Source organism: Salmo salar, chromosome 05 (assembly GCF_965601325.2).
Source record: "Salmo salar chromosome 05, fSalSal1, whole genome shotgun sequence".
Classification (NCBI taxonomy): domain Eukaryota; kingdom Metazoa; phylum Chordata; class Actinopteri; order Salmoniformes; family Salmonidae; genus Salmo; species Salmo salar.
In genome coordinates, this window is record NC_138295.1 from 38,794,737 (window position 1) to 38,822,287 (window position 27,551).

The 27,551-nt window shown below is 45.2% G+C and overlaps 1 protein-coding gene across 1 annotated transcript in view; it reads right to left on the reverse strand.

The window, feature by feature from the left end:
• The window catches only part of LOC106604872 (short transient receptor potential channel 7), a 74,191-nt gene extending 48,870 nt beyond the window's left edge, over positions 1 to 25,321 (reverse strand). The window contains exons 1-5 of the mRNA XM_045718219.2: positions 24,569 to 25,321; positions 17,334 to 17,516; positions 14,959 to 15,123; positions 9,185 to 9,401; positions 1,453 to 1,686 (exon numbers count right to left, since the gene is read on the reverse strand). Coding sequence (XP_045574175.2) covers positions 1,453 to 1,686; positions 9,185 to 9,401; positions 14,959 to 15,123; positions 17,334 to 17,516; positions 24,569 to 25,321 — 1,552 coding nt within the window. The remainder of the gene's footprint in view (positions 1 to 1,452; positions 1,687 to 9,184; positions 9,402 to 14,958; positions 15,124 to 17,333; positions 17,517 to 24,568) is intronic.
• Between the last annotated feature and the right edge of the window lie 2,230 nt (positions 25,322 to 27,551).

Genomic DNA, 27,551 nt, shown 5'->3' on the forward strand with positions numbered 1-27,551 from the left:
GGATGCTGGCCTTCTAGATAGAGTTCCTCTGTCCAGTGTCTGTGTTCTTTTGCCCATCTTAATCTTTTCTATTTATTGGCCAGTCAGATATGGCTTTTTCTTTGCAACTCTGCCTAGAAAGCCAGAATCCAAGAGTCGCCTCTTCACTGTTGACGTTGAGACTGGTGTTTTGCAGGTACTATTTAATGAAGCTGCCAGTTGAGGACTTGTGAGGCGTCTGTTTCTCAAACTAGACATTCTAATGTACTTGTCATCTTGCTGTTGTGCACTGGGGCCTCCCACTCCTCTTTCTATTCTGGTTAGAGCCAGTTTGCGCTGTTCTGTGAAGGGAGTAGTAAACAGTGTTGTACGAGATCTTCAGTTTCTTAGCAATTTCTCGCATGGAATAGCCTTCATTTCTCAGAACAATTATAGACTGACAAGTTTCAGAAGAAAGTTCTTTGTTTCTGGCCATTTTGAGCCTATAATCGAACCCACAAATGCTGATGCTCCAGATACTCAACTAGTCTACAGAAGGCCAGTTTTATTGCTTCTTTAATCAGCATAACCATTTTCAGCTGTGCTAACTTAACCTGTTGGGGGTAGGGGGCAGTATTTGCACGGCCGGATAAAAAACGTACCCGATTTAATCTGGTTATTACTACTGCCCAGAAACTAGAATATGCATACAATTATTGGCTTTGGATAGAAAACACCCTAAAGTTTCTAAAACTGTTTGAATGGTGTCTGTGAGTATAACAGAACTCATATGGCAGGCAAAAACCTGAGAGGATTCTATATGGGAAGTGGCCTGTCTGACAAGTTGTTGTTCATCTGGGCTTTTTTTTTTGAAGACTGAGGATCTTTGCTCTAAAGTGACACATATATATACACCACTAAATAGACCACTGCGCCACTCGGGAGGCCCTATATATATTTTTTATATGTATGTTTACCAAAAAATATATATGGGGGATTGTAAATGATGCAGACAATTACATTGATGGAAGCCACAATCTATTTGCAATATTAAAGCTGATCTACCCCCTATTCTTTGAATACACACCAGGGGAACAGCAGAACACCTCTGGAAAGCACAGAAACGAGAGGAGCAGAGAGGAACAGAGCAATTCACACACACACACACACACACACACACACACACACACACACACACACACACACACACACACACACACACACACCACACACACACACACACACACACACACACACTCAGACAGACACACACAGACAATTACCACAGCTTTGGGGTATGTGTCCGAGTGCGTCATCGCGTATGTTGGCTGTTTCAGTACTAATGTCATAACAGCCTTACACCACAAGATGACAGCAGTGATTAGGGAGCGCGAGCAGTGTACGGGGAAGGGTAGGGCACTGGTCCACAGTCGTTAATGTAGACCCTTGTAGAAGGGTAGAAAATGAGAATGCCAACTGTATATTTCTACGAACCATAGGTGTAGTAGGCTACCTCTGTAGGTAGCGACGCGTTGCGGATATCTTCGTCGGTGACAAACTGGTCTACGTACAGCTGGGCCTTGGAGGCCTTGAGGAAGGCCATGAACCGAGCGGTGAACGAAGCCACGAAGATAGACAACATGCCGAAGTCTAACACATTCCACAGGTGCATCACATACTCTCTAGGACCGTCCACCCAGATCTCCTTGACCTCCGACCAGATCATACCTGAGAGAGAGAGAGAGAGAGAGAGAGAGAGAGAGAGAGAGAGAGAGAGAGAGAGAGAGAGAGAGAGCACATTAACACAACACATACTTCCGAGAGATCATATCTGGTGGGTACACAGCTGTTTTAAATCTACACTATCGTTCAAAGGTTTGGGGTCACTTAGAAATGTCCTTGTTTTTGAAAGAAAAGCACATTTTTTGGCCCATTAAAATGACATCAAATTGATCAGAAATACAGTGTAGACATTGTTAATTTTGTAAATGACTGTTGTAGCTGGAAGCTGCATATTTTTTTATGGAGTATCTACATAAGCGTATAGAGGCCCACTATCAACGACCATCACCAGTTACTGTATAGTTAATTGTCCAAAATTGTAATCAGTAATGTAACTGTGGGATTACCCAAAAAGTAACAATCTGATTCCTTTCAGATACTTTTGGATTACTTTCTCCTTAAGAGGCATTAGAAGAAGAGAAAAAGGATTTGGTGTGGAACGCATTTGGTGTGTCATCATAGTGGTCTCTGACTTGTGGACAGACTCACTCCGGTGGAACAAACTTAAACTTGCACCTTTTTTCAATGTTGAATTGAATGTCATTGAGAAAACAGAAAGGTGCCAATGTATTTTTTCACAAACATCCATTCTGAATTTAAAAGTAATACCCATTTTTCAAAAGTATCTGTAATCTGAATGCAATATTTTTGCGGGTAATGTAACTGATTAGAGTTAGTTTTTTGTCATCAGTAACTGATTATAGGCAATCAGGTACACCCCATCCCTGCTGGAAACACACACACAAATTATATTGCTACGTTAAGAGGTAAGACAGAAAGCGTGGGGAGGCGGAGAAACCAGCTGATGTTTTTATTGTGATTGATCTTATGGCTCTAAGTGCATACAGTTGAAGTCGGAAGTTTACATACTGTACACTTAGGTTGGAGTCATTAAAACTCGTTTTTCAACCACTCCACACATTTCTTGTTAACAAACTAGAGTTCTGGCAAGTCGGTTAGGGCATGTACTTTTTGTATGACACAAGTAATTTGTCCAACAATTGTTTACAGACAGATTATTTCACTTATAATTCACTGTATCACAATTCCAGTGGGTCAGAAGTTTACTTTCACTAAATCGACTGTGCCTTTAAACAGCTTGGAAAATTCCAGAAAATTATGTCATGGCTTTAGAAGCTTCTGATAGGCTAATTGACATAATTTCAGTCAATTGGAGGTGTATCTGTAGATGTATTTCAAGGCCTACCTTCAAACTCAGTGCCTCTTTGCTTGACATCATGGGAAAATCAAAAGAAATCAGCCAAGACCTCAGAAAAATAATTGTAGACCTCCACAAGTCTGGTTCATCCTTGGGAGCAATTTCCTAATGCCTGAAGGTACCGCGTTCATCTGTACAAACAATAGTACGCAAGTATAAACACCATGGGACCACGCAGCTGTCATACCGCTCAGGAAGGAGATGTGTTCTGTCTCCTAGAGATGAACGTACTTTGGTGCGAAAAGTGCAAATCAATTACAGAACAACAGCAAAGGACCTTGTGAAGATGCTGGAGGAAACAAGGAAGAAGCCACTGCTCCAAAACTGGCATAAAAAAGCCAGACTACGATTTGCAACTGCACATGGGGACAAAGAGTGTACTTTTTGGAGAAATATCCTCTGGCCTGATGAAACAAAAATAGAACTGTTTGGCCATAATGACCATCGTTATGTTTGGAGGAAAAAGGGGGAGGCTTGCAAGCTGAAGAACACCATCCCAACCGTGAAGCACGGGGGTGGCAGCATCATGTTGTGGGGGTGCTTTGCTGCAGGAGGGACTGGTGCACTTCACAAAATAGATGGCATCATGAGGAAGGGAAATTATGTGGATATATTGAAGCAACATCTCAAAACATCTGTCAGGAAGTTAAAGCTTGGTCGCAAATGGGTCTTCCAAATGGACAATGACCGCAAGCATACCTCCAAAGTTGTGAAAAAATGGCTTAAGGACAACAAAGTCAAGGTATTGGAGTGGCCATCACAAAGCCCTGACTTCAATCCTATAGAAAATTTGTAGGCAGAAATGAAAAAGTGTGTGCAAGCATGGAGGCCTACAAACCTACACCAGCTCTGTCAGGAGGAATTGGCCAAAAATTCACCCATCTTATTGTGGGAAGCTTGTGGAAGGCTACCTGAAACGATTGACCCAAGTTAAACAATTCTTTATTTTTTTTTATTTTTGTATTTTTAACCTTTATTTAACCAGGTAGGCAAGTTGAGAACAAGTTCTCATTTACAATTGCGACCTGGCCAAGATAAAGCAAAGCAGTTCGACAACATACAAAAAACACAGAGTTACAGTAGAAAAAATAAGACTATATACAATGTGAGCAAATGATGTGAGATAAGGGAGGTAAAGGCAAAAAAAGGCCATGGTGGCAGAGTAAATACAGTATAGCAAGTAAAACACTGGAATGGTAGATTTGTTATTTGAAGAAAGTTCGAAGTTGAAATATAAATAATATGGAGCAAAGGAGCAAAATAAATTAAATAAATAAATACAGTAGGGGAAGAGGTAGTAGTTTGGGCTAAATTATAGATGGGCTATGTACAGCTGCAGTGATCTGGGAGCTGCTCTGACAGCTGGTGCTTAAAGCTAGTGAGGGAGATAAGTGTTTCCAGTTTCAGAGATTTTTGTAGTTCGTTCCAGTCATTGGCAGCAGAGAACTGGAAGGAGAGACGACCAAAGGAGGAGTTGGCTTTAGGGGTGACCAGAGAGATATACCTGCTGGAGCTCGTGCTACAGGTGGGTGCTGCTATGGTGACCAGTGAGCGGAGATAAGGGGGGACTTTACCTAGCAGGGTCTTGTAGATGACCTGGAGCCAATGTGTTTGGCGACGATTATGAAACGAAGGCCAGCCAACGAGAGCGTACAGGTCGCAGTGGTGGGTAGTATATGGGGCTTTGGTGACAAAACGGATGGCACTGTGATAGACTGCATCCAGCTTGTTGAGTAGGGTATTGGAGGCTATTTTGTAAATGACATCGCCGAAGTCGAGGATTGGTAGGATGGTCAGTTTTACGAGGGTATGTTTGGCAGCATGAGTGAAGGATGCTTTGTTGCGAAATAGGAAGCCAATTCTAGATTTAACTTTGGATTGGAGATGATTGATGTGAGTCTGGAAGGAGAGTTTACAGTCTAACCAGACACCTAGGTATTTGTAGTGGTCCACAAATTCTAAGTCAGAACCGTCCAGAGAAGTGATGCTGGACAGGCGGGCAGGTGCAAGGCAGCGATCGGTTGAAGAGCATGCATTTAGTTTTACTTGTATTTAGGAGCAGTTGGAGACCACGGAAGGAGAGTTGTATGGCATTGAAGCTTGTCTGGAGGGTTGTTAACACAGTGTCCAAAGAAGGGCCAGAAGTATACAGAATGGTGTCGTCTGCATAGAGGTGGATCAGAGATTCACCAGCAGCAAGAGCGACATCATTGATGTATACAGAGAAAAGAGTTGGCCCAAGAATTGAACCCTGTGGTACCCCCATAGAGACTGCCAGAGGGCCGGACAGCAGGCCCTCCGATTTGACACACTGAACTCTATCAGAGAAGTAGTTGGTGAACCAGGCGACGCAATCGTTTGAGAAACCAAGGCTACTGAGTCTGCCGATGAGGATGTGGTGATTAACAGAGTCAAAAGCTTTGGCCAGGTCAATGAATACGGCAGCACAGTATTGTTTCTTATCGATGGCGGTTACGATGTCGTTTAGGACCTTGAGCGTGGCTAAGGTGCACCCATGACCAGCTCTGAAACCAGATTGCATAGCGGAGAGGGTGCGGTGGGATTTGAAATGGTCAGTAATCTGTTTGTTGACTTGGCTTTCGAAGACCTTAGAAAGGCAGGGTAGGATGGATATAGGTCTGTAGCAATTTGGGTCAAGAGTGTCACCTCCTTTGAAGAGGGGGATGACAGCAGCTGCTTTCCAATCTATGGGAATCTCAGATGACACGAAAGAGAGGTTGAACAGGCTAGTAATAGGGGTTGCAATAATTTCGGCAGATCATTTTAGAAAGAAAGGGTCCAGATTGTCAAGCCCAGCTGATTTGTAGGGGTCCAGATTTTGCAGCTCTTTCAGAACATCAGTTGAATGGATTTGGGAGAAGGAGAAATGGGGGAGGCTTGGGCAAGTAGCTGTGGGGGGTGCAGGGCTGTTGAATACAGTACGGGTAGTTAGTTGGAAAGCATGACCAGCCGTAGAAAAATGCTTATTGAAATTCTCAATTATAGTGGGCTTATCGGTGGTGACAGAGTTTCCTATCCTCAGTGCAGTGGGCAGTTGGGAGGAGGTGTTCTTATTCTCCATGGACTTTACAATGTCCCAGAACTTTTTAGAGTTTGAGTTGCAGGAAGCAAATTTCTGTTTGAAAAAGCTAGCCTTGGCGTTTCTAACTGCCTGTGTGTATTGGTTTCTAACTTCCCTGAAAAGTTGCATATCGCGGGGGCAGTTTGATGCTAATGCAGAACGCCACAGGATATTTTTGTGTTGGTTAAGGGCAGTCAGGTCTGGGGAGAACCAAGGGCTATATCTGTTCCTGGTTCAACATTTCTTGAAAGGGGCATGCTTATTTAAGATGGTGAGGAAGGCATTTAAATTTTTTTACCAGGCATCCTCTACTGACGGGATGAGGTCAATATCCTTCCAGGATACCAGGGCCAAATTTAAAGGCAATGCTACCAAATACTAATTGAGTGTATGTGAACTTCTGACCCTCTGGGAATGTGATGAAAGAAATAAAAGCTGAAATAAATCATTCTCTTGTTACGCTCGTCGTAAACATTGGACCAAGGTGCAGCGTGGTAGGCGAACATTTTACTTTTATGGCCGCAATTTATGGCCGCAAAACCTGACTCTATAGGGGAGGGTCCGGGTGGGCATCTATCCTCAGTGGCGGCTCCGGTGCGGGACGTAGACCCCGCTCCGCTCGCGGATCCGCCATCTTTGGTGGCGACTCCGGACCGTGGATCGCCGCAGAAGGCTCCGGGCCATGGATCGTCGCTGGAGGCTCCGGGCCATGGATCGTCGCTGGAGGCTCCGGGCCATGGATTGTTGCTGGAGGCTCCGGGCCATGGATTGTTGCTGGAGGCTCCGGGCCATGGATCGTCGATGGAGGCTCCGGGCCATGGATCGTCACTGGAGGCTCCGGGCCATGGATCGTCACTGGAGGCTTCGGGCCATGGATCGTCACTGGAGGCTCCGGGCCATGCATCGTCGATGGAGGCTCCGGGCCATGGATCGTCGCTGGAGGCTCCGGGCCATGGATCGTTGCTGGAGGCTCCGGGCCATGGATCGTCGATGGAGGCTCCGGGCCATGGATCGTCGATGGAGGCTCCGGGCCATGGATCGTCACTGGAGGCTCCGGGCCATGGATCGTCACTGGAGGCTTCGGGCCATGGATCGTCACTGGAGGCTTTGTGCGTGGAGCCGGAACAGGTGGCATCAGACTGGTGACATGCACTTCAGGGCGAGTGTGGGGAGGAGGCACAAGACGTACTGGACTGTGGAGGCGCACCAGAGATAAAGCGCATAGAGCCGGTGCAGGATGTACTGGACCGTGGAGGCGCACTGGCGGTCTGGAGCGTAGAGCTGGCACAACGCGTCCTGGACAGATGACCACCTTCGCACGGCAAGTGCGGGGGGCTGGCACAGGACGCACTGGGCTGTGGAGGCGCACTGGAGACACGGTGCGTAGAACCGGCACACATTGTACCAGAACGGTGACACACACCTCAGGGCGAGTGCGTGGAGGAGACACAGGACGTACCGGACTGGGGAAGCGCACTGGAGGCCAGATGCGTGAAACTGGTGCATATGACTCCGGAATGGTGTCACGCTCCTCAGCACGCCCGCTCTGCAGCACTCTCAATGCCAACACCTCTCTCCGGAATCTTTCGTCGAGTTCCTCACTCGACTCCCTGACTGGCTTTGGTTCACCCCTCGGCTCCGCCGACCACTCCGTGTGCCCCCCCTCCCATATTTTTCAGGCTGTCTTTTGGGCTTGTGTCCTGGTTGCGAACCCCAGAGTCGTCGTTGATCCTCCTTCGCTGCCTCCACCTGCTTCCATGGCAGGGTCTTGTCCCCTGCGATAACCTCCTCCCATGTCCATGATGTCCTCCACTCCCTTTTCTCCCGGGCCCAGGATCCCTGCTCCTCCTGGCCACGCTGCTTGGTCCTTTGGTGGTGGGATCTTCATTGGATCAAGGTGCAGCGTGGTAGGCGAACATTTTACTTTTATTTAAAATGAACACCAACAAAATACAAACCGAACGTAAAGTTCTGCAGGCTACACAGCAACTATGCAAAAACAAGATCCCACAAACTAAGGTGGGAAAAAGGCTGCCTAAGTATGATCCCCAATCAGAGACAACGATAGACAGCTGCCTCTGATTGGGAACCATACCCGGCAAACAAAGAAATAGAAAAACTATAATGCCCACCCAAATCACACCCTGACCTAACCAAATAGAGAAATATAAAGGCTCTCTAAGGTCAGGGCGTGACATCTCTCTACTATTTTTCTGACATTTCACATTCTTAAAATAAAGTGGTGATCCTAACTGACCTAAGACAGGGAATTTTTGCTAGGATTAAATGTCAGGAATTGTGAAAAACTGAGTTTAAATGTATTAGTCTAAGGTGTATGTAAACTTCCGACATCAACTGTATGTGTGTGATTAATCCCCCCCAGCTCTTTTTATTTTTCTATTTCTTCCTTCCTTTTTTGCTTTTTCTCTCCATTCACCATTCTTTCCATCCTTGTTCCTTTCTTTCTCTCTTAATCCATCCCTTTCATTCTTCCTCAAATCAAATCAAATTTCATTGGTCACATACTGTCACATCCTGACCATAGAAAGCTGTTATTTTCTATGGTAGAGTAGGTCAGGGCGTGACAGGGGGGTTTTCTAGTTTAGTTTTTTTTATGTTGTTATGTTCTAGTTTTGTATTTCTATGTTGGGTTTTGTTTGGGATGATCTCCAATTAGAGGCAGCTGGTCATCGTTGTCTCTAATTGGAGATCATACTTAAGTAGGTGTTTTTTCCACCTGGGTTTGTGAGAGATTGTTTTTGAGTTGGTGTATGTTGCAACTCTGCGTCACGGTTTGTTGTTGTGTTATTCAGTTTATTTATATGTATTGCATAGTTTCACAGTGAAAATAAAATGTGGAACGACAAACACGCTGCACTTTGGTCCGGTCCTTCCTACGACATCCGTGACACATACACATATTTAGCAGATGTTATTGCGGGTGTAGCGAAATTCTTGTGTTCCTAGCTCCAACAGTGCAGTAGCATCTAACAATTCACAACTATACACACAAATCTAAAAGTAAAACAATGGAATTCTCATTCTGTCCTCCTTTCTCCCTCTCTCTCTCCATTCATCTGTCTTTCCCTTCCTCCCCTCTCTCTGCCTCCCACCCCCTCCCCTTCTCCCTCTCTCCTACTCACCCAGCACGCATTTCATGATGAGCATCTCGGTCCAAGAGAACTGAGTGGTCTTGACCCGGAACACCTGGCGAGGGTGGTCAGTGATGGTCTCGTTGGGCAGGTTCTTGACCCCCTCGAAACGGTCCGAGGCGTTGATGACCAGCAGGCCCAGGAAGAGGCTGAAGGACACGGCGTGGGCCACAAACTTCATGAAGGGACTTCTCAGGATCTGACCCAGCTGGACAAAGACAAAAAACACCCTGCCTGGTTACTTGCACTAACACTTGCCCTTCTCTTTTCTTACTAGCACTTCGCCTTCGGTGATTGAGGAAAGGTTTAACTTGTTATGAATGTGATATGTGGTTGACTTACCTAGCAAACATAAGATGATTGGTCTGGATAAGAGCATCTGCTAAATGACTCAAATGTAAATGTAGTACCATGGTAAACGTGTACATGGTATTGAAAATACATTCCCCCTATGAAGTCAGTTAAAGTAAACAGTATCACTGTCAGGATGAGTAATAAACTAGATGGAACTGGTCTACCCTATGGTCAGGAACCAGAGGCAAAAATAGAAATGAAGCAAGATATACACAAAGCAATCGTTTTACTTCATAACTATCAGCTAGCTATTTGTAAATCATAATAATGTAGCTAACCAGATAGTTTAACAGGCAAAAGTGACCTAAAACTAATATTACGCAAGATAGATGTCAATTCTTCGTGGGTAGCAAACTAACAATTCTTTGTGGCTATCTGGCTAGTAGCTAGCCAGTTAGCCCTATTGACTTATTATTGGTTTGCGATCTGCAGTGCGTACAGTTGAAGTCGGAAGTTTACATACACCTTAGCCAAATACATTTAAACTCAGTTTTTCACAATTCCTGACATCTAATCCTAGTAAAATTCCCTGTCTTAGGTCAGTTAGGATCATGTCAGAATAATAGTAGAGAGAATGATTTATTTCCGCTTTTATTTCTTTCATCACATTCCCAGTGGGTCAAAAGTTTAGATACACTCAATTAGTATTTGGTAGCATTGCCTTTAAATTGTTTAACTTGGGTCAAACATTTCAGGTAGCCTTCCACAAGCTTCGCACAATAAGTTGGGTGAATTTTGGCCCATTCCTCCTGACAGAGCTGGTGTAACTGAGTCAGGTTTGTAGGCCTCCTTGCTCGCACACACTTTTTCAGTTCTGCCCACAAATGTTCTATAGGATTGAGGTCAGGGCTTTGTGATGGCCACTCCAATACCTTGACTTTGTTGTCCTTAAGCCATAACTTTGGAGGTATGCTTGGGGTCATTGTCCATTTGGAAGACCCATTTGGGACCAAGCTTTAACTTCCTGACTCATGTCTTGAGATGATGATATGATATCCACATAATTTTCCTACCTCATGATGCCATCTAGTTTGTGAAGTGCACCAGTCCCTCCTGCAGCAAAGCACCCCCACAACATGATACTGCCACCCCTGTGCTTCACGGTTGGGATGGTGTTCTTCAGCTTGCAAGCCTCCCTCTTTTTCCTCCAAACATAACGATGGTCATTATGGCCAAACAGTTCTATTTTTGTTTCATCAGACCAGAGGACATTTCTCCAAAAAGTACAATCTTTGTCCCCATGTGCAGTTGCAAACCATAGTCTGGCTTTTTTTATGGCGGTTTTGGAGCAGTGGCTTCTTCCTTGCTGAGCGGCCTATCAGGTTATGTCGATATAGGACTCGTTTTACTGTGGATATAGATACTTTTGTACCTGTTTCCTCCAGCATCTTCACAAGGTCTTTTGCTGTTGTTCTGGGATTGATTTGCACTTTTCACACCAAAGTACGTTCATCTCTAGGAGACAGAACGCGTCTCCTTCCTGAGCGGTATGACGGCTGCGTGGTCCCATGGTGTTTATACTTGCGTACTATTGTTTGTACAGATGAACGTTGTACCTTCAGGCGTTTGGAAATTGCTCCCAATGATAAACCAGACTTGTGGAGCTCTACAATTATTTTTCTGAGGTCTTGGCTGATTTCTTTTGATTTTCCCATGATGTCAAGCAAAGAGGCACTGAGTTTGAAAGTAGGCCTTGAAATACATCCACAGGTACACCTCCAATTGACTCAAATTATGTAAATTAGCATATCAGGAGCATCTAAGCCTTGACATAATTTTCTGGAATTTTCCAAGCTGTTTAAAGGCACAGTCAACTTAGTGTATGTAAACTTCTGACCCACTGGAATTGTGATACAGTGAATTATAAGTAAAATTATCTGTCTGTAAACAATTGTTGGAAAAAATACTTGTGTCATGCACAAAGTAGATGTCCTAACCGACTTGCCAAAACTACAGTTTGTTAACAACAAATTTGTGGAGTGGTTGAAAAACAAGTTTTAATGACTCCAACTTAAGTGTATGTAAACTTCCGACTTCAACTGTAGGCAGGTAGACATGCCAAAATGAACACAGCATTAATTTATTAACGTATCTAGATCGAATATTGTAGTAAGGCAATATATGAGATGTGATTAAGCAACATTTAATTATGAAGTCGGAGTTAATTGTCTCTCGCTTCAGCTGAAAAAATGGCCAAAATATATGTAATTTTTTTTTTACATGGTTGCGTCATATTTCTTAACATACTTTCCATTGAAGCTTGCAATGATGCACGAAACAAAATATGTACAAACGGACTACTCATTCGAGGAGTGCCCTTCGCGCTCCGTTTCGCATACTTTGATTTGGGCTCATACTCCGACCCTCCCGTGCTTGGAGCACGGTAGTGTGCGCTTTGAGAAACACTCCAGGTTCGTCCAGGGATCAGTTCAGTCGGACATTGAGTCAGACTCAATACTCCTGTCAATTGAATAGAACGTTTCTCATATTGGAGTGTAGACAACATAAAAATGTGTTATTGACAATTCAGTGAACAATGTCCAGACATCAAAGTGTGTTACTATGTGTGAAGACCATTTGGTGTCAGGTTCACACACATTATTTATCTCCCCTACATCAGAAGCAGTGAGGAGAGACTCAGTAAATGAGACAGAGAGAATTAAGAGAGAGAGAGATGTGAATTTCACAGGGCCTTGTTGTGTATTCTATTTTTCAATACTAACCCTGGAGGATCCAGCTATGTCTCAACGGGATTGGAGAGCTAGGGAGGAGACACACCTTCACAAACACATGCAGATCGACACACTGAAAATGTGCATTCAATATGCACTCAAAACACGGGCACACGTATTTGTGAATGTGAGCCTTTCACATAAGTACAACCATTGACACAAACACCCACAACAATATGTAGGAAGGCTGAGAAGGAGGGGGATGAAAGAGTATTTGCTAGGTTGTTCATTTAACAACACACAGCCATCACATCCATTGTGCTGTGTGTGTGTGCATGTGTGTGTGTGTGTCTGCTTATATGTGCCCCTCTGTTTTTAATCAAGGCCATTAGCCAATACAGGTCATTAAAATCAGTCCGATATCAAACAACCGATAGATCAAGGTTGTTGTTCGCCACACACACGCCACCATCTAATCCTAATCAATCAGGTGTGTGTGTTTTTCCTATCTGTTTTCTTTGGACAAGGACTGGCTACGTCCCAAATTGCACCTTGTTCCCTATATAATGTAGTTCACTACTTTTGACCAGGGCTCACATGGCTCTGGTGAAATGTAGTGCACTATATAGGCAATATGGTGCCATTTGGGATTTACCCACTGTTTTTCTCAGTAGTTTCAGGGGGGAGAGAGACTCCCCCCCACCACTCCCTCCCTCCATCCCGCTGTCTGTCTCCCTGTTCGACTAACCCCAGTCTCCCCACGTCGCCCTCCCTATTTTTTCCTCTCTCTCTCAATCTCTCTCTCTCTGTCCTTCTCTCTCAGTCAATTCCTTCTCTCGCCCTCTCTCGCTCATATCTATCCTTTAATTTCTGTCACCATTCCTCTCCCTCCCCACTTATCTCTTCCTCTTGGCCTGCTCTCTTTAGCTCTTTCTTTTCTTTCTCGTTCCTTTCATTTCTCTTTCCTTTCTGTCTCTTCAGAGGACTTGCCTATGTCAGAGAGGAAGCTGAGATGGGCCTGCCAGTGGGGGTTAAGGTTAGTGTGACCTCTGCAGTATCTGCATGCTGTGGGGGTTAAGGTTAGTGTGACCTCTACAGTATCTGCATGCTGTGGGGTTTAAGTTAGTGTTACCTCTACAGTATCTGCAAGCTGTGGGGGTTAAGGTTAGTGTGACTTCGACATTATCTGCATGCTGTGGGGGTTACGTTAGTGTGACCTCTCCAGTATCTGCATGCTGTAGGGGTTAAGTTAGTGTGACCTCTCCAGTATCTGCATGCTGTGTGGGTTAAGTTAGTGTGACCTCTCCAGTATCTGCATGCTGTAGGGGTTAAGTTAGTGTGACCTCTCCAGTATCTGAATGCTGTAGGGGTTAAGTTAGTGTGACCTCTCCAGTATCTGAATGCTGTAGGGGTTAAGTTAGTGTGACCTCTCCAGTATCTGAATGCTGTAGGGGTTAAGTTAGTGTGACCTCTCCAGTATCTGAATGCTGTAGGGGTTAAGTTAGTGTGACCTCTCCAGTATCTGAATGCTGTAGGGGTTAAGTTAGTGTGACCTCTCCAGTATCTGAATGCTGTAGGGGTTAAGTTAGTGTGACCTCTCCAGTATCTGAATGCTGTAGGGGTTAAGTTAGTGTGACCTCTCCAGTATCTGAATGCTGTGGGGGTTAAGTTAGTGTGACCTCTCCAGTATCAGCAAGCTGTGGGGGTTAAGGTTAGTGTGACGTCTACAGTATCTGCAAGCTGTGGTGGTAAATGTTACATTTCGACAGTTAAGTTCAGGCATTTATTCAGAATGCGGGCAACCTAATCACATTATGATCCCTTAGAGCAGTGGCTCCCAAACTTTTTATAGTCCCGTACCCCTTCAAACATTCAACCTCCAGCTGCGTACCCCCTCTAGCACCAGGGTCAGCGCACTCTCAAATGTTGTTTTTTGCCATCATAGTAAACCTGCCACACACAAACTATAAAATACATTTATTAAACATAAGAATGATTGTGAGTTTTTGTCACAACCCGGCATGTGGGAAGTGACAAAGAGCTCTTATAAGACCAGGGCACAAATAATAATATAATAATAATCAATAGTCTTGCACTTTATTTAGCCATCTTACATATAAAACTTTATTTGTTAATCGAAAATTGTGAATACCTCACCACAGGTTAATGAGAAGGGTGTGCTTGAAAGGATGCACATAACTCTGCAATGTTGGGTTGTATTTGAAAGTGTCTCAGTCTTAAATCATTTCCCACACACAGTCTGTGCCTGTATTTAGTTTTCATGCTAGTGAGGGCCGAGAATCCACTCTCACATAGGAATCCAGTTGTTTGTGTCGTCCGTTTTGGGAAAGTACCTGCGTAATTGCGCACCCAACTCACTCAGGTGCTTCGCTGTATCACATTTGACATTGTCTGTAAGCTTGAGTTCATTTTCACACAAAAAATCATACAACGATGACCTTTTGACCTTTTTGCCTGTCCACGACCATTCTCTTGCCTCCCCCTTTTGGATTGTTAATAAATATCAAAGACTCCAACCATCTGCCTCCTGTGTCTGCATCTGGGTCTCGCCTTGTGCCTTGACGTGGTTTTCACGTGGTTGATACCATTCTATTGACTCCATTCCAGGCATTACTATGCGCTGCCCTCCCCTCAGCAGCCTCCACTGGTGTGCGCGTGTACGTGTGTATGTGCATGCGGCATGCATGTGTGTGTATCTGCAGTGCATAGATGCATTACCTTGCTGCAGGGCATGATCCAGTAGGCAATAGCCAGGAAGGGCAGTCCCACGGTGACCCCTAGCACGGTCCAACACTTGACCCCGATGGACTGCTGCCTCAGACCTGACAGGTTCTCATACCAGATAGTCAGCAGCTGCTGCTGGCAGTTAGGGTGCGCCACAAACTACACACACAGAGAGAGAGAGATGAAAACACATGAGAGAGAGAGAGAGAGAGAGAGAGAGAGAGAGAGAGAGAGAGAGATGAAAACACTTACAAACCGGTTACAGGTTACAGCAGTGTACAAACACACTGTAAAAAAAATATATTAAAGCTAAACTCTTCTGGAAGTCCTCTCTAAATGGACCTGTTCTCCCTGTCAGCTATTCACCCTCTGTCTCATCGAGGAACAGTCTGTGTTTAAATAGAGATTGTCTACAGTCTCAATCCACTGTGGACAGACTGAAAAATAGAGGGAGAGGGACAAAGTGAGGGAATGAGATTTGTGAGTGACATCCATCTGTGTGTGTGTTATGTGCGTGTGTGTGTGTGTGTGTGTGTGTCCATCTAAAAAGCCAATAGGATCACGTGTGTCTGTGATTCTCAGATTTTCACTGCGTGTGCGGCATGCGTGTGTGTGTGCATGTGTGCAATTAAACGAATGAATAATAATTTGGAGGGTGCTCGTATTTGTCCTGTTACACACCTGTGGATGGACACTTGTACAAGAGTGTAATGGAAACATATTTCTTGCATATCCCAACTCCCCCTGAGACACCCGCAGATAATGGGGTCACCATTGTCCAGCGTCCACCCCCCGGTCTGTGCATGTGTGTGTGATTTACAGATTTCCAGTGTTTGTGTGTGTGTGTGTGTGTGTGTGTGTGTGTGTGTGTGTGTGTGTGTGTGTGTGTGTGTGTGTGTGTGTGTGTGTGTGTGTGTGTGTGTGTGTGTGTGTGTGTGTGTGTGTGGTGTTCCCTCAACAGGTCACTCAATCAGCACAGCCCATCTACTGACATTCAAGGATCATTCATGACTAACCACAGCACACACAAGCACACACACAAGCACATACACGCACACACACCCAAACACACACGCACACACACACACTACGACTTCAACCCAGCAACAAACAATTCAAATGAAACAGTGTCCCTCATTCCTCCACCCCCTTGGTGATTGCAATCATCTTCATTGACCCATCATGGGAACCCTGTCACTAGTTTGTATGTCAATATGTCTAAGTCTTTGTGCATCTGTCTGAGAGTCCCCATGCTCTCTGTGTGTGTGTGTGTGTGTGTGTGTGTGTGTGTGTGTGTGTGTGTGTGTGTGTGTGGTGTGTGTGTGTGTGTGTGTGTGTGTGTGTGTGCGCGTGCGTGGGCGCCCGCCTAAGCGAACGTGCGTGCGCGTGTGTATGTTTCCCCCACTGAGTTTACACAATAGCATTCAAGGCCACCTGGTTGTCATAGCAACCCATCCTCCCCCTCATCTGGCAGGTTGATTAACACACTCAGCTGTGGTCACGCTCCCTGGTTTGGGAAAACATCCCAGGCACTACACTTCACCGTTTCCCTGGAAGCCTACGCGCAGGATGGACGTTTCACTATTTAGTTGGAGCCCTGAACTAGCTCACCTGACTCACCTCGTCAAAGGCTTGATGATTAGTTGACAAGTTGAATCAGGTGTGTTAGCGCTGGAATAGAACAGCAGGGGGTCCCCGCGAGGAGAGGTTTGAGAACCACTGCTCAAAGATTTTTTTGGGGTCCGGGGCCACAACAAAAATGTGTGCTGTCGGGGGTACTCGAGGACCGGAGTTGTGAACCACTGCCTTAGATGATATGCAGGTAGTATGAACCGTATGGTGCTATGTCTCACAATGTTTACATATCGGATGTTCAACCATAAGGTCAGAGAAACTTATTTACCTTTTTTGCTGAAATGTGTTTGTGTGAGTGCCTGTGTGTCTCTGTGAGTCCCGGGTGATGTAGGGAGAGGGGACTTGGTTTTACATTCAGCTGAAACACCTCTGGCATTCTGATAGACACTTGTCTGATATTTACAAATGCTACCAGGTGTCGGGACACACGAGCACAGAAATGTGTATCACTGCATCGCTACTACAATACTACATCACTGATCCAATATTTTTCCCTGTGAGATGTTCCTGGTTGAACATAAATCAACATTTTCCCGCTCCGAATACACCTGTTAACAAACACACACATGGGGTCAAATGCTACAGGAACAAACAATGATATCAGATAGAAATGATGACATGTAAACTAAACCATAAAAAACATGAACATACTGTACATATATATATGGTCATTTACAGCAGTGTCAAGTAGTGCGATCAGGTTGTGGTCCTGGTTTTGGGGGGGGGGGTCTCACCTTCTTGACCTCGTATTTGATTGCCAGTTTGACGCGTTCGAGGCAGGGCCGGTTGTTGTCACTGGGCGGGGCATTGTCCACGTCTCCGTTCAAGATGGCCTCCACCTCCTCTGTGTCTCTGCACTGGTCCAACACCCCCACTACAAAGTCCTTACACTGCATGGACAACTTCCTGTAGTCATTCTATGGAGAGAGATAGAGAGAGAGAGAGAGGGCAAGAAGACAGTGAATGAGAAAGAGAGGCAGAGAAAAAGGGGAGAGATAAGGAGAGGGTGAAGGAGAGGAGGATACAGAAGAGGAAGATGCGAGGAAGAAAAGGTGGGAAAAGAGAGGGAGGAGATTGGTAGAATGTTCCTGTGCAGCTAGTGTTTGTATAATGTATAATGACTTGATTAGGCGAATTGTTGGAAGCTCCCCACCGCCGTCAATTCAACGTCTAATCCACGTTGGTTCAACGTAATTGAATCTTCCTTTCTCATTCTTCCTTTCCTCTACCTCCTTCATCCATTCACCCCTCCCTTCTTCTTCTCCCATCCTTCCACACTCCCTCCTCCATCTCTGCTTAACCATAGCTCTTCAGGCCAGTGCCTGAGGCCCCTCAGATGCAGTTACACACACACACAAACACTCATTAACAAACAAACGACCACACACACACACACACACACACAAGCACACGCGTAACACACAACCAGAGAGCCCTCATTGTCTTTCATGCATTCACACAAGAGCATACAAAATCTGCCAACCCATCCCTCCTAGACCAGTCAAAGTGGTTTGTAGAGCCAATTGTCCACAGAGACTAAAGCCTAATTGTATATGCATAGCTGCACTGTGTTCAAACGAACGAGTACAGCTCAGTGATAACATGCTTTCTGGGAAAGTTTCCCTCAGCCCTTGCAGTTATATGTCACCGACGGGCTTCCTCTGCTATGTGATCACCACTTCATACCAAGCACGCTGGTATTAGCTAGCTCTTCCCTTGCTTCTCTTCAGGACAAAAACACTCCATGGTTCCATTTTTCTTCGTTCACTTCTATGCCACCCTTAAAGGGGCAATATGCAGTTTCTACGTTCCTTTTTTGGACTTAATAAATTAATGATATGTCCCCCATCAGAAGCCAAAATATAACCTTGTTTTACTCCAATGTCTGTAAACAAAGAAAATGTAAACTAACACTAGATAGCCTCAACATATGGTTAAAATGTTGATGTCATGGAGGGTCAATCCTTGCATCCACAGCTCTGTGTATGAATTTGAGAGTGATTCAATTTCTCCAGCCCCGTCCCTCAGCTTTTTACTGAACCAGGGTTGGGGAGGCCGCTGTCTTACTCTTGCTACTGCTGATTGCCGCTGTAAGGAATTTTGGACGCCTCGAAGGTAACTATTTCCTTTGACTCAGGGATCGTCATTCTATGATGGCGTGTCTAGCCGTGTTTGAATTCAGAACATTGTAATGAGGTTCTAGAGGACACATGATAATTACTCCACCCTGCAGGCATTATCCACATGCTGATGATACCACCGTACTAATTGATGGAAATTTCACCATTATACAGAGCCACACTAATGACTGACAGAGAGAGGGGGGGGGGGGGGGGGGGGGGGGGGGGGGGTGACAGTGAGAGGAAGAGGAGATGGTACATTCATACATTCTGAAGTGACATTTTGCAATGTGCCAATGAGAATCACTCTAGGCCAGTGGAATTGAGTGTATTTAGGCCCCCAGGGGACAATAAGAAAATGGTAGGTGTTAGAAACCCATGAATGAGCACACACACACACACACACACACACACACACACACAGGTATACATCATGAAAGAGGCAGAAAAAAAGATGAAGAGGTAGGGAAAAAGTTGTTGAGAAAGGTGGACAGAAAGAAACCCGAAAACGGAGAGATGGAAGGAGATGGAAAGAGATGGAAAATGCTGAAAGATATAGAGAGAAGAAATGGAAGAACTAGTGAGGCGGAAAGAGAGAGGAAGAGAAAGAGATGAAGAGCGAGATGGGTGAGGAGAGAGAGAGATGTGGAGAGAGAGAGAGAGAGAGAGAGAGAGGGGGATATCTCGTGACCCAGCTCTGCTGATTGTGACTCTGTGGCGCTTCCCTCTCCAGCTGTGATTAGACACAGGTGCTCCTCACCAGCCAATTTCACACTTCTGAGCAGTTGTGTGTGTGTGTGTGTGTGTGGACGTGTTTAACTATTCTTGTGGGGACCAGAAGTCAGGACATTTTGTTAGTCCCCACGAGGTCAAATGGTATTTCTAGGGGGTTTAGGGTTAAGGTTAGAATTCGTGTTAGAATTACGTTAAGGGTCAGGGTTAGGAGCTAGGGTTAGTTTTAGGGTTAGGTTTCGGGTTAGGGTTAGGGATATGAAAATTAGGATTTTGAACGAGATTGAATTGTGTGTCCCCACAAAGTTAGTTTTACAAGACTGTGAGAGAGAGAGAGAGACAGAGAGAGTGTGCGTGTGTGTGCATGCGTGCATGTGTGTGTGTGTGTGTGTGTGTGTGTGTGTGTGTGTGTGTGTGTGTGTGTGTGTGTGTGTGTGTGTGTGTGTGTGTGTGTGTGTGTGCGTGCGTGCGTGCGTGCGTGCGTGTGTGTGTGGTGTTACAGTACATTAAGGAAGTTTTTGGAGTTCCTCTGTCGGTCAGTAAATTAGTCCATTGGCTCCCATAACAATTCTTAGATGTTAACTATAGTCTCTCCACCAATGGATATCCACTGAGTGTATAAAACATTAAGAACACCTGCTCATTCACATTTACATTTACATTTTAGTCATTTAGCAGACGCTCTTATCCAGAGCGACTTACAGTAGAGTGCATACATTTTCTTACATTTTTAAATACCAAGACATAGACTGACCAGGTGAAAGCTATGATCCTTTATTGATGTCACTTGTTAAAATCCACTTCAATCAGTGTAGATGAAGAGGAGAAAGGTTACACATTGTACATTTTTCCTAATATTTAGTTGCACCCCCTTTTGCCCTCAGATCAGCCTCAATTCGCTGGGGCATGGACTCTATAAGGTGTCAAAAGCATTCCACAGGGATGCTGGCCCATGATGACTCCAATGCTTCTCACAGTTGTGTCAAGTTGGCTGGATGTCCTTTGGGTGGTGGACCATTCTTGATACACACGGGAAAGTGTTGAGCGTAAAAAACCCTGCAGCGTTGCAGTTCTTGACACAAACCGGTGCGCGTGGCACCTACTACCATACCCCGCTCAAAACCACTTAAATATCTTATCTTACCCATTCACCCTCTGAATGGCACACATACACAATCCATGTTTCAATTGTCTCAAGGCTTAAAAATGCTTCTTTAACCTGTCTCCTCCACTTCATCTACACTGATTGAAGTGGATTTAAAAAAGTGACATCAATGAGGGATCATAGCTTTCACCTAGATTCACCTGGTCAGTCACAGTGCCTTGCAAAATTATTCACCCCCCTTGGCATTTTTCCTATTTTGTTGCATTACAACCTGTAATTTAAATTGATTTTTATTTGAATTTCATGTAGTGGACATACACAAAATAGTCCAAATTGTTGAAGTGAAATGAAAAAAATAACTTGTTTAAAAAAATTCAAAAAACGTAAAAAATGGAAAAGTGGTGCGTACATATGTATTCACCCCCTTTGCTATGAAGCCCTAAATAAGATCTGGTGCAACCAATTACCTTCAGAAGTCACATAATTAGTTAAATAAAGTCCACCTGTGTGCAATCTAAGTGTCACGTGATCTGTCACATGATCTCAGTATATATACACCTGTTCTGAAAGGCCCCAGAATCTGCAACACCCCTAAGCAAGGGGCACCACCAAGCAAGCGACACCAAGAAGACCAAGGCGCTCTCCAAACAGGTTAGGGACAAAGTTGTGGAGAAGTATAGATCAGGGTTGGGTTATAAAAAAATATCTGAAACTTTGAACATCCCACGGAGCACCATTAAATCCATTATTCACAAATGTAAAGAATATGACACCACAACAAACCTGCCAAGAGAGGCCCGCCCACCAAAACTCACGGACCAGGCAAGGAGGGCATTAATCAGAGAGGCAACAAACAAAGAGACCAAAGATAACCTTGAATGAGCTGCACAGCGGAGATTGGAGTATCTGTCCATAGGACCACTTTAAGCCGTACACTCCATAGAGCAGGGCTTTATGGAAGAGGGACCAGAAAAAAGCCATTGCTTAAAGAAAAGAATAAGCAAACACGTTTGGTGTTCGCCAAAAGGCATGTGGGAGACTCCCCAAACAAACGGAAGAAGGTACTCTGGCTAGATTAGACAACAATTTAGCTTTTTGGCCATCAAGGAAAACACTATGTCTGGCTCAAACCCAACACCTCCCATCACCCCGAGAACACCATCCCCACAGTGAAGCATGGTGGTGGCAGCATCATGCTGTGGGGATGTTTTTAATCGGCAAGGACTGAGAAACTGGTCAGAATTGAAGGAATGCTAAATACAGGGAAATTCTTGAGGGAAACCTGTTTCAGTCTTCAAGAGATTTGAGACTGGGATGGAGGTTCACCTTCCAGCAGGACAATGACCCTAAGCATACTGCTAAAGCAACACTCGAGTGGTTTAAGGGGAAACATTTAAATGTCTTGGAATGGCCTAATCAAAGCCCAGACCTCAATCCAATTGAGAATCTGAGGTATGACTTAAAGATTTCTGTACACCAGCGGAACCCATCCAACTTGAAGGAGCTGGAGCAGTTTTGCCTTGAAGAATGGGAAAAAATCCCAGTGGCTAGGTGTGCCAAGTTATAGAGACATACCCCAAGAGACTTGCAACTGTAATTGCTGAAAAAGGTGGCTCTACAAAGTATTGACTTTGGGGGGAGGGGGGGTGAATAGTTGTGCACGCTCAAGTTCCATTTTTTTGGTCTAATTTCTTGTTTGTTTCACAATAAAAAAATATTTTGCATCTTCAAAGTGGTAGGCATGTTGTGTAAATCAAATGATACAAACCCCCCAAAAACTCTATTTTAATTCCAGGTTATAAGGCAACAAAATAGGAAAAATGCCAAGGGGGCGAATACTTTCGCAAGTCACTGTATGTCATGGTGTTCTTAATGTTTTGTACACTCAATGTGTATGTAAACATTTAACACTAGGAGCACACTGTATGCTGTCCCCCATCTAATGAACCCACTGGGACAATAGTACATGTGGCACCGTGTCAACATAACCCTGGGCAACAGGTCTAATCCTGCACTTAACCATGTAAAGATTGCAGAGGGCAGCTGCATTAAAACAACAATAACACGGATAATGCCCACAGGGACTTTCTCCAATGAGATCAGCACTTTCCTTCCTTTCAGATAAGTGGACTACATAAGGAAAGAGTGTTCGAGTACCGACTGCGTCTGAGCCAGAACATATGTATTCTTACCTCAGAGAGTGGAGGGAGAGACAGGGAAGGAGATGGAAAGTGAGGGAGAGAGAGGGAGAGGGAGAGATAGATAGAGGAGAGAGACATGGAAGGTGATAATGAGTGTGTAATGAAAGAGATGGAGGGTAATAGAACTAAGCCCCCCGGGTCACTACTTCTCATTTACACATCTAGGAAGCAGGCAGACAGACAGACACCTGAGCAGACACAGCTGCAGTCATGACAAATACCAACCCACGCACCCTTCTGGACTGCACCCTTCTACTCACTTTACCTCACCGCCGAAATGCCAAAATGTTCCCCTTTGCCTTCCTTCCTTCCTAGAGCTCCTGGGCTTGAATTTTATTCCTGTCATTGTGGCTGTATACCCCACACTGCAGCATGAACCTTCTACTTCGAACACACAGACCCAGTTGTGTGCTGTTAACACGTTAACGTGTGTATTAGTGTATGTGTGTATTTGTGCATTTTGAATTATAATTTTTATTTAACCTTTATTTAATTAGGCAAGTCAGTTATGAACAAATTCTTATTTACAATGACGGCCTACACCGGCCAAACCCTAACCCGGACGACGCTGGGCCAATCGCCCTATGGGACTCTCAATTACGGCCGTTTGTGATACAGCCTGGAATCAAACCAGGGCCTGTAGTGACACCTCTAGCACTGAGATGCAGTGCCTTAGACTGCTGCACCACTCGGGAGCCCATGTACAGTAGTATGTGTGTATATCACGTGTAGGACTAGTGAGACAGCAAAGTAGAGAGAGCAGCCTCAGTTCTGAGCCAAAGCTGCTACGACTCCTAGCAGAGACATATCAAACATTATAGCAGATGAGGGAGCAGCAAATCCTCACATGCAAATACATGGATTCTCTCTCTCTCTCTTCCTCTCTCTCTCTCTGTCCTGAGGCTTCGTTGGGTTGGTAGTGGTTAGTGAACTGAGCCTCTGGACCTCAGTAGACTCTTTTCTATGGGTCACCTTTTGGCATTTGAGGGCTTTATAATGGGAGGAGTGGGGGTAACTTGTTTCTAAATTATCATGCAACTTGGTGGCTCTTTTTTGGATATTAATCAGAAGAGGGAATTGGTCTAATTCTGCTCTGCTTGCATTGTTTGGAGTTTTTATCTGTACTCTGATGATGCTCTCGGTCTCTCTCTCGGTCTCTCACTCTCTCTCGGTCTCCCGTTCTCTCAGTCTCTATGTTAACCAGTCTGGCCAGGTAAGCTCACCTTACATTTAGTATGTACTGTATAGGTAACTGACAAAATAATGGAAACACTTTAGTAAATGAGGGATACAAAGTGTATTGAAAGCCGGTGCTTCTACACAGGTGTGATTTCTGAGTTAATTAAGCAATTAACATCCCATCATGCTTTGAGTCATGTATAAAAATGCTGGGCAAGCCATTATTTTGGCTACCATGGTTATGACTCCATAGGATGACAATGTCGCCATCCACAGAGCACGAGTGGTCACTGAATGGTATGATGAGCATGAAAATGATGTAAACCATACGTCATGGCTGTCTCGGTCACCAGATTTCAACCCAAATGAACATTTATGTGAGATTCGGGAGCGTAATCTGAGACAGCGTTTTCCACCACCATCAACAAAACACCAATTGATGCAATTTCTTGTTGAAGAATGGTGTTGCATCCCTCCAATAGAGTTCCAGACACTTGTAGAATCTATGCCAAGGTGCATTGAAGCTGTCCTGGCTCGTGGTGGCCCAACGCCCTATTAAGACACTTTATGTTGGTGTTTCCATTATTTTGGCAGTTACCTGTATGTTAGCCAGTCTGGCCAGTTAAACTCACCTTAAACTCAGTCTCTATGTTAGCCAGTCTGGCCAGTTCATTGCTGAGCTCCAGGGCGGTGAGGACAGGGTCTTCACTGCTCAGGGACAGGTAGGCAGCACTGGCCAGCCCTTTATAAGCATTCATCCTGGAGCGGGAGTGGCTGAATGAGTCTCTCTTCTGCTTCTCTACACACTCATTGCACTTACAGAAGTAGTCATGAGGCCTCTCGATGCGGGCCCCCTTGGTGAGCAGGATATGCACAATCTCATACTCCTGACAGTGTGCTGCTAGGATGACTGGGGTGACGTCGTGGGAAAAGCGTGTCCCATCTTCATCGTAAGCGTAAAAATCGTCATCCCGTAGCTCCTGTTCGAGGGGACTCTGGGTGAGCCGCAGCCCTTGGCTGAACGCCGGGTTCGCCAATATGGCTTCCACGATACGCACATACCCTTTAGAGATAGCCAATAAGAGCCCGTCGCCCACTCTGGCTAGCCCGTCCATCTTTAGCAACAGCTCAGTCACTTCCAGGTGTTCATTGCCCACCGCCAGCTGCAATGCATTCTGGCCCATGTAGTCCACACAGTTGAAGTTGAGGGTTTTGGACTCCTCCAGCATCTTGCGGACCACGGGGATGTTGCCGTACTCGGCAGCGTCAAGGAAACCCTCTTCCTCGGGCGTCAGGGCCGAGCCGCGCTCGTTAAACATGTAGGCTGGGCCTCGCACAGCCTGGCGACGCCCCTTCTCCCTCAGCGTGGTGTGTCTCCGGTGCATTGCTTCCACTCTAGAAGAGGGGGAGGGTGACAGGGAGAGAGAAAAGGTTATTAAGCAAGGGTTAAACCACTGTAAAATGACACACACACACACACACACACAAACACTCAAATAATGCGGCACTGAATCACACAATCCCAAATACTGCATGACATCTAGCTGTGTCTTGCACCACCAGTTCATTTTTTGTTCTCCATAACTGTGTATTGACAGTATATCTGCCCTGAGCTGTAAATGTACACATTGCTAGCCTCTCAGAGGAACTGAACGGTTCAATCTGAATCTCTTGAATCAACACAGTGTGCGGCAGGCCCCTCAGACAAAAGCCTCCATTATATGGTTACCTCAAAAACAAACTGTTCAGCTCCTCAAATCACATGTTAGACACACAAAGGGCACCGTAACGCTGAAGCACAACACTCAGTGCTCAACTGCTCTCTGTGTGGAGGAAAATCTATACACACATTCATTTTCAAATGAACGGAAAAGAGAAACAATATGAGAGGTAGAAAAGGGGTAGGGTTAGGGAGCCAGAGAGATGGAGGAGGGATGGAGCTAGAGAAAGAGAGAGATAGGAGGGTGAAGAGGCGGTAAAGTTTCTGCAGTGAAAAGGATGAAATGTACAACAACTGCATACAATATGCTATCAACAACTAGGGTAACAGGCTTACTCTTTTAGCATTTTGTCCTAGAATTTAGTCTTCATGAAAGGGCTAGATGAAATCTTTGTTTGAGAAATAGAGGTGGTTACAAAACACAGTCCACTAACCCAATTCCAATCACTGAGCAGCAGCAGCTGAAAAATGAGCTCCTACAAATATTGAAATTTACATGGTTTTCAGAGTGAAGTACATCGGAAAAAATCCAAAGAAAACTGCAAGACTGAATAGGAGAAAAAACAAGCAACAAACAAAGAAGATAGGCTTTTGAAAAAAGTTACTATTTTTCATAAAATTGTAGTTATCTTAGCTAGCTGAATTGTTTACCAGTTGCTAAGCAGTTGCTAGGGACTCTTTTGGAAGAAGCTAGCTAGCTAACGAAGAATAACAAAGAATATCTAGTTAACTGAAGAAAAGAAAGAGAAAATCAGGACAGAAGAAAAAGGATATCAAAGTGAAACAGTTCTCTAAAGACACAAGAGACAATAATACAAGAAACAACACTTCTGTAGCTTGTCAACTATGTGTCTGTCTATCCCTGTTCTCTCCCCTCTGCACAGGCCATACAAATGCTTCACACCGCGTGGCCGCTGCCACTCTAACCTGGTGGTCCCAGCGCGCACGACCCACGTGGAGTTCCAGGTCTCCGGCAGCCTCTGGAACTGCCGGTCTGCGGCCAACAAGGCTGAGTTCATCTCAGCCTATGCTACCCTCCAGTCCCTAGACTTCCTGGCGCTGACGGAAACATGGATTACCACAGATAACACTGCTACTCCTACTGCTCTCTCCTCGTCTGCCCACGTGTTCTCGCATACCCCTAGAGCATCGAGCCAGCGGGGTGGTGGCACTGGAATCCTCATCTCTCCCAAGTGGACATTCTCTCTTTCTCCCCTGACCCATCTGTCTATCTCCTCATTTGAATTCCATGCTGTCACAGTTACCAGCCCTTTCAAGCTTAACATCCTTATCATTTAACGCCCTCCAGGTTCCCTTGGAGAGTTCATCAATGAGCTTGACGCCTTGATAAGTTCCTTTCCTGAGGATGGCTCACCTCTCACAGTTCTGGGTGACTTTAACCTCCCCACGTCTACCTTTGACTCATTCCTCTCTGCCTCCTTCTTTCCACTCCTCTCCTCTTTTGACCTCACCCTCTCACCTTCCCCCCCTACTCACAAGGCAGGCAATACGCTAGACCTCATCTTTACTAGATGCTGTTCTTCCACTAATCTCATTGCAACTCCCCTCCAAATCTCCGACCACTACCTTGTATCCTTTTCCCTCTCGCTCTCATCCAACACTTCTCACTCTGCCCCTACTCGGATGGTATTGCGCCGTCCCAACCTTCGCTCTCTCTCTCCCGCTACTCTCTCCTCTTCCATCCTATCATCTCTTCCCTCTGCTCAAACCTTCTCCAACCTATCTCCTGATTCTGCCTCCTCAACCCTCCTCTCATCCATTTCTGCATCCTTTGATTTTCTCTGTCCCCTATCCTCCAGGCCGGCTCGGTCCTCCCCTGGCTCGACGACTCACTGCGAGCTCACAGAACAGGGCTCCGGGCAGCCGAGCGGAAA